Raw genomic sequence first — 8,037 nt, 5'->3', positions numbered from 1 at the left:
GGTGCATCTCCCTGGGTTTTAAACACCAGAGGCTCAGCCTCAAAACTCACATCTACATGTCACCACAGTAGGACAAACCAACAGACAAGTTTGTCTTGCTGTTGAGACCTCTCGTATACTGTGTGCTTAGTTGTGACCAAAAAGAGATAAATGAACAATATTCTCTCTAGGAAGAGCTCAAACATTCTAAAAGGGGTGTGGTAGTTAAGGTTGTGTGTCAACTTGGCTGGGTCTGGTTTTGAGTGTCTGGGCAGCTGGATGTAGTTATTCCCCATGATGAGACTGGTCATCAGCTCTATGGTACAATCTGCTGTGAATAGTTTTGTAGCTGCCTTAGGGATGGATGTTGACTGCTTCCACTATATAAGAAGTTTTGAGGATTGTCTGATATTTTGGGCATACTTGGATCCTGCATTTAGACGAGTCTTCATTCAGCAGCCTACCATATTGCCTGCCAATCCTGGGACTGTTTCTGGACTTGATCTAGTGGCCTGCCATATTGCTTGATAATCTTGAGACTGTGCCATTTACTTGTCAACCTTGGGTTTGTCAGCTTCAGCAGACAGCAGCCACCTGAGTTAAGTGAAGCCTCCAGCTTCAGTGGGCCAGGAGCCAAGAGGCAGCACTGAAGCCCAAGGTCAAGGGACTTTCACCCAGTCCCTAGAGCTGGTACTTTGAACTCAGATTTCTAGCCTCCTAAAGTGGGCTGTTGTATGTTAAAGCCACCTATTTGTGGTATATTTTCTGTTAGAGCAGTACCAGATAACCAAAATGGGGGGGGGCTGTAGTGGGGGGGCAAACAAGTAGATATGTATAAACTAGTAGATATGTATAAACTAGAGGCTAATATAAGCATGGTGTTTTGGTTCTCTAGTGCTGCTGTAACAGAAAATACCACAAGTGGATGGCTTTAACAAACAGTTTATTCTCTTATAATTTAAGAGGTTAGAAGTCCAATTTCAAAGTAACATCTGCAGGGGCTGGGTGAGGGCCACTAGACCTTGGGCTTTAGCTCTGCCTCTTGCTTCTGGCCGACTGAAGCTGGAGTCTTCTTTCTACTCAGATGGCTGCTGAGGCTGACAAACCAAGATTGACAAATAAAATGGTACAGTCCCAAAATTATCATACAACACAACAGACTACTGGTTGAAGTCCAGGAACAAACCTAAGATTCCAGACAACATGGAGGCTGCCGAATTTTAAAGACAGTTACATGCAGGGTCCAATGCAACACAATGCACTGCCATCGAGTCGTATCCGACTCATAGCAACCCTTCTCTGGGTTCCAGAGGCAGTATCACTACAGAAGTAGATTACCCAACCTTCCTTCTGAGGAGTGGAGGCTGGTGGGTTTGAACCGCCAGACTTCTGGTTAGCAGTCAAATGCCTTAGGCAGGGTCCAAGTGTGCCAAAAAAGCTCCAGAGATCTTTCTGGGCATCCCCACACTCCACACTCCTTATATACTGCAGACCACATCCCTAAGACAGCTACTCAGCTGCTCCAGTAGATTTCACTATGGAGTTGATTACCAGTCTCTTCATGGGGAATAACTACATCTAGCTGCCCAGCCACTAAAAAGCAGGTGCAGCCATGTTGGCATACAACTTAACTACCACACATGTGCAAGAAGACACAGGGGTAGTGTTGGTACATAAATAGATTGAATGAGTATGTCATGGAAACTTTATTTTGTTGCAAGTGAGAGGCCTGAACCAGAATCCTGGAGATGTGAAGAAGGGACTAAGTGAAAAGCTATTTAGGAGGCACAACCTTTAGGACTTAGTGACTTACTGGATGGATATCTAGAGCAAGGCAGAGTGAAGAACTGGGAAAGAGAATAGTATGAATACTGGAGACAGAATATATTTTTATATGAGTTAGTACTATCAGTGAATACTTGCTGATCTAAAAGAAAAGTGACCTTACTCAAAAGTGAAAATAATTATAACACAGCATTAGGAGACTTCAGCTTCATTAATCAAAATAACAGCAGTAAAAATTGCCATCTGAAGTTTAATTCTGGTTAAATGCAGCTGGGATTTATTAGAAGGAAGGAAAGGCATGAAGGAAAGGTCTTATTGCTGTCTTAATATTATTGTTTACAGTATTAAAAATTAAACTCTTTTCCTTACAATCTGTGTGTTCACAATATGGAACCTAAGTTATTGCTTCTTAATGGAGCTGCTGAAGAATTCTTACATTTTGTAATAGCTTGGTTAAGCCTACATTTAAAGCCTCATTTACCCTTGAATATTTGCGAACTAAATTTATCTGTTTTTCTCTCCATAGACCATTTCAAATAGTACAATCCCGGAAAATGCGACAAGCGGTGGGAGGTTCAAACTTGACATTCTGAAAAATAAGGCTAAGAGATCCTTAACTAGTTCTCTGGAAAATATCTTCTCAAGGGTAAGATAGTAATCTCTATGTTTTCTAACTACTTTGTTTCATTCTTAACTGGCTTTTAGAAGATTTCCTTGAAAAAACAAATAAACAAATGCCTTAGGCACTATGCCACCAGAGCTCCTTAAATAAAACTAAGATAACATTAATTTAGTTAATACTTACTGAAATTAATCATTAAAAATAATGTTCATTCTCAGACCTATATTTATTCTGTTCCTCTGATACCTGAATTTGAGAAATAGAGATTTAGTAGTAAAGATACATGTAAAGGAAATAGAATATTGATGCCCAATACCATAAGATCTTTCTGTCATTTGCAATATTGCATAAAGTTATAAAGAAGCCCCTCTTTTGCCCATTCTTAGGGACTGATAAGAAATGCTGAAAATAATAGAGATAAATGAACAGAAGTTTATTTGTTGTATTTAGAAAACTAATTCCATTTCAAAAATGAGCAAATTGGTTGCCCTTCCCCCGAGCAATTCATTCCTAAAGCTGTTAGGTGTAATCAAGTAAGTTACATATTGGGGTTGGGAGGCCAGGGAGCCACGATGACTCTGAGAAGAGAGAGCACACTGTACGGAGTGTGGAGTGTGGGGATGCCCAGAGTATGGTCAGGATGTGTCTGCAAAGGAAGGCACCATAGCTCAGGAAGTTGGAGCTGTAGTAGGTAAGGAGGGTATCCTTATAGAGACTGGTCCAGCATGAGGTGCCAGAGCCGGAATTAAGTACGAAAGGTGTTCCTGTAGCAGAGTGCCCAGTAAGAGGAGTTGGAGTCTGAGCCGGGTGAGGATGGTTTCCATGTGTGGGAGTGGCAGCCTGAGTTGGGAGAGGGGCTGTCTGTGTAGTGGTAGTTATGGAGACTGGGTACATATAGGGGACAGATAACATAAGCAAATATGTTACAGATAATGGGGTCCAGAGATAAGGGAATTTTAAATATAAAAAGGGAGGAAATTAGAATTAACTCTGTCCTGTTGGATTTGACTTAGAGGTATCAATATGAACTCATGGCTTTCAATGTATATATATTTAGAAGTAAATATAGATACAAATATGTCCATGGTCCCTAATTCTATGTTGAGGACCAGGGATCAGCTTTCTTATTATTGTTGTTGGGTGCAGTTGAGTGGATTTCAATTCATAGTGACCCCATGTGACAGACTAGAACTGCCCTGTAGGATTTTCTTAGCTGTAATCTTCCTCGACGGCACATAACAACAACAACAACAACAATCTTCAAGGAAGCACTCTGCCAGGTCTTTCTCCCATTAAGCCTCTGATTGGGGTCAAACTGCCAACTTTTCAGTTAGCAGCTGGGCATTTAACCTTTTGTGCCACCAGGGCTCCTTAGCTTTCTTGTGCACCCCACAGAATAAGCCTGGTTGGTTGACGTCTACTACCCACATTTTGGTTTCTCTGTATTATTCTCCACTAAGAGAAACAAGGGCTCCTGGGAGAAATGTCTGAGTCCAGGAATGCTGGGGGAGTATAAGATGGGCCTGGAATATGTTGGTGCTCTAGATAGTGAGGATGTACCCAAAGAAAGATGGAGATATATCATAAAGCTGCAAAGACCTTGAAAAGGCTGATACTTGGTATATCTGAGACAATATGAGCATCGAAATAAATGATGATAACAGATGAATAAAATAGGAAATAATGAGTCTATTGTGACATTAAAAATAATTAATAGTAAATGAATACATTGAAATTTTGATATGAATAGAGTATTTACTGAACATAACTAATACTTAGTAGTTACATGAGTTAGAGGGACTTCTTCATTTTAAAAAAGGAGAGTAAGAGCAGTTATAAATTAGTGATTATGTATTATCAGATAAATCCCTGTTTGGATTTAAAGGGGAAGGTATCTTATAAATTGAGTTCTTATTTTTGTAACGGAGAGAGGGTATTTTTTTTCTTCACTTTTTAACAGAGAAAAGAACAGGTGGCTACCTAAAGCAACTGGATCCAAAGTTCATGAGCTGGGGAAAGGAAAGGTTCATTTATATAGGCCTTTTGTGAAGACCAGGCTATACCCTAAGTTAGTATAACTCTTAGAAAATATTGAGATGATAGGCCTAGAGAAACTGAGTGTTAGGTTTTTGAGGATGTACTATAAATCAGGGTATTTCTGTTTATTTTAAACTTGTTTTTTTAATGTATCTGAAGTGAATTTCATAGACAAATCATGACAATTAGCAAGTAAAACATTTCCCCTGTTACTTTAACAAAGAACTTATTTCATGGATATAAACAATTAAATGAATCTAATCTCCCCCTCTACTCTGCTCAGTCTTGCTGTACAACGGTATCATTAATGGAGCTCTTAGAATATATAGATCCCTGAGCCCAACACCTCTGGATCAAAATAGCTTTGATATGGGCTTGGGTCTGCATAGTTTAGAAGCACTACAGGTGATTCAATATACAGCCTCAATGATGCATTTTAACTCACTATTTGTGATGATTTGTGCTTTGGATGGCCTTTTGTTCTTAAAGTGTCTTCCTTAACCAGTAATGTCAGTAGCACCTGCTAACTTGTTAGGAATACACGTTCTCAGGCCCTACCCCAGGTGTCCTGAATCAGAAACTCTGGGGGTAGGGTCCAGCAATTTATATTTCAGCAATGCCTTCAGGTGATTCTTATGTGTACATTAAGGTTTGAGTCCTAGTCTTGTCATTAAGGAGCTCTGGTGGTGTAGTGCCTAGAGCATTTGACTGCTAACCAGAAGGCTAGCGGCTCAAACCCACCTTCCACTGTATGGAAAGAAGACTGGTCAATCCATTTCCATAAAGATTTACTGCCTCAGAAACCCAAAGGGGTTCACTATGAGTCAGAATCAACTTGATGGCTGTGAGTTTGATTTTTTTTTTTTTTTTGGTACTCTTATTATTAGCTGCCTTTGAGTCCTCCCCTGCCCTCAATGGTGACCTCATGTACAAAGGATCAAAATGCCTTCATTGCTTACAGATTGGAATGTTGTGATCCATAGGGATTTCCTTGGCTGACCTTTGGAAGTAGATTTCCAGGACATTTTTAATGTAGAAGTTCCACTGAAACTGTTCAACATCATAGCAACACACAGACCTCTACTGACAAATAGGTGTTAGCTGTGCATGAGGTGTTCATAAAGTACTAACATCATAAACACATAACTGCATCCATTAGTGTCAGCTACTGGAACACATGATGTTTCACGAGAACTCTAGTAGAAAGACCATTTAAGAAGGTGATGCAGGGATTGGAATCCAAGACCTGTCCCCAGAAGATTTTGCATTTATGATCTCGGGTAAATTATTTACCTTTTCTAAACCACAGTTTGCCCATTTCTGCAGTGGCATACAAATGCCTGCTTAGTTTGCATTACTGTGAAGATTAAATGTCAGTATCTTAGGAAAATATCACACTATAGATGTGAGGTGGTATGTACAATGGTTTATGCATTGAGTTGTGTCCCCTCCAAAATATATGTTGTAAATTCTAACACCTACCCCTATGGATATAGTACCACTTAGGAATAGTGTTTTCTTTATTATGTTAATGAGACCCTATCACTGTAGACTATATGTTAAGCCAATTGTTTTTGAGATATAAGAAGAATAGTTTAGGCACAGAAGCAAAGACAAATGGGGGAAGACTGATGCCACTTGAAGATCACCAAGGAATGGAGGAACAGAAGAGTCAGCAGAGAGAGAAAGTCTTCTTAGGGAGCTGGTGTCCTGAATCAGATTTCTAGCCTTTTAAACTGTAAGAAAATAAATTTCTGTTCATTCAGGTCACCCATTTGTGGTATTTCTGTTATAGCAGCACTAAGGAATTAAGACAAGTGGTGAGCTCTGAAACTTCTGCATTTACAAGATAAAACTCTTGACAAAAGAGTATTTAGAATGTGACTCTTTTGTGCTCTATGTCATATCTTGGCATCTTTCACAATGCTTGTGTGGCTTGCTTTGAAGTGTCTCCAAAGCATGCCTTGAATTGCTGGAATGGCTTTTTTTGGCAAGGGCACACACAGCCAATCTATTTTGGTCAAGGTGGATACTATAGCTTCTGTGTCCTAGTGTGCTGCCAAGTACCATCAATTATGTGACCTACCAAGGTCTTCCACCACTTGTCTGTCAGTTTGTTGTACTGTGATGGCTTTTGTGTTGCTGTGATTTCAAATACAAGCAAGGTCACTCATGGTGGACAGATTTCAGCAGAGCTTCCAGACTGAGGCAGACAAAGTACAAGGACCTGACGATCTCCTTTTTTTTTTTTTTAAAAGGCAGTGAATATCTTATGGCTAGCAGCAGAATACTGTGTCACATAGTGCCAGAAGATGAGCCCTCAAGCTGTAAGTCATTCAAAAAAATGACTGGGGAAGAGCTGTGTCCTCAGAGTGGAGTTGATCTTAATGACATGGATAGAGTAAAGCTTTCAGGACCTTCTTTTGCTGATGTGGCATGACACAACATGAGAACAAACAGCTGCAAACATGCACTAATAATTGGAACATGGAATATATGAAGTTTGAACCAAGGAAAATTGGAAGATGTAAAAAATGAAATAAAACACTTGAAGATTAATATCCTAGGCATTAGTGAACTGAAATGGACTGATATTGGCCATTTTTAATTGGACAATCATATGGTCTACTATGCTGGATTGTATGAAGAAAAACGTGGTATCAGGATTGGAGGAAGAATCATTAACAACCTGAGATATGCAGACGATACAACTTTGCTTGCTGAAAGTGAGGATGACTTAAGGCACCTACTGATGAAGGTTGAAGAATACAGTCTGCAGTATGGATTACATCTCAACATAAAGAAAACAAAAATCCTCACGACTGGACCAATGAGCAGCATCACAATAAATGGAGAGAAGCTTGAGGTTGTCAAGGAATTCACGTTGCTTGGTTCTACAATTGATGCCAATGGAAGCAGCAGTCAGGACATTAGACGACGTGTAGCATTGGGAAAGTCAACTGTGAAGGAACTGTTTCAAGTGCTGAGGAGCAAGGATATCTCCTTGAGGACTAAGGTGCACCTGACATAAGCCATGACATTTCCAATCGCCTCGTATGCATGTGAGAGCTGGACAATGAATAAGGAAGACCGAAGAAGAGTTGATGCTTTTGAGTTGTGGTGCTGGCGAAGAATGCTGAAAGTACCATGGACTGCTAAAAGAACTAACAGATCTGTCCTGGAGGAAGTGCAGCCAAAATGCTCCTTGGAAGCAAGAATGGCCAGACTTCTTGTCACCTATTTTGGTCATGTTGTAAGAAGGGACCATTCCCTGGAGAAGGATGTCATGCTTGGTAGGGTGGAGGGTCGACGAAAGAGGGGGAGGCCTTCAACGAGATGGATTGATACGGTGGCTGCAATGATGGGCTCAAGTATAGCAGGGATTGTGGGGCTGGCGCAGGATCGGGCAGTGTTCTGTTCTGCTGTGCATGGCGTCGCTATGAGGTGGAAACGACTCGACAGCACTTAACAACAACAACAACAACTATGCCAAGAATAACAAATTCAAGAGAACTGATGTCACTTTGATCATCAAAAAGAACATTTCAAGATCTATCCTGAAGTACAGTGCTGTCAGTGATAGGATAGTCTAGTTCTCTAGTGTTATTATAACA

General features: G+C 40.3%; 1 protein-coding gene across 1 annotated transcript in view; it reads left to right on the top strand.

Annotated features, from left to right (window-relative positions):
• The window catches only part of TBC1D4 (TBC1 domain family member 4), a 305,464-nt gene that overhangs the window by 215,266 nt on the left and 82,161 nt on the right, over positions 1–8,037 (top strand). The window contains exon 8 of the mRNA XM_007941498.1: positions 2,291–2,410. Within this exon, the coding sequence (XP_007939689.1) occupies positions 2,291–2,410 (120 nt within the window). The remainder of the gene's footprint in view (positions 1–2,290; positions 2,411–8,037) is intronic.

Source organism: Orycteropus afer, unplaced genomic scaffold (assembly GCF_000298275.1).
Source record: "Orycteropus afer afer isolate SDZICR_OR568_19922 unplaced genomic scaffold, OryAfe1.0 scaffold00081, whole genome shotgun sequence".
Classification (NCBI taxonomy): Eukaryota; Metazoa; Chordata; class Mammalia; order Tubulidentata; family Orycteropodidae; genus Orycteropus; species Orycteropus afer.
Note: the sequence above shows the minus strand (reverse complement) of the source record. Positions and strands in the feature narration are given on the sequence as shown.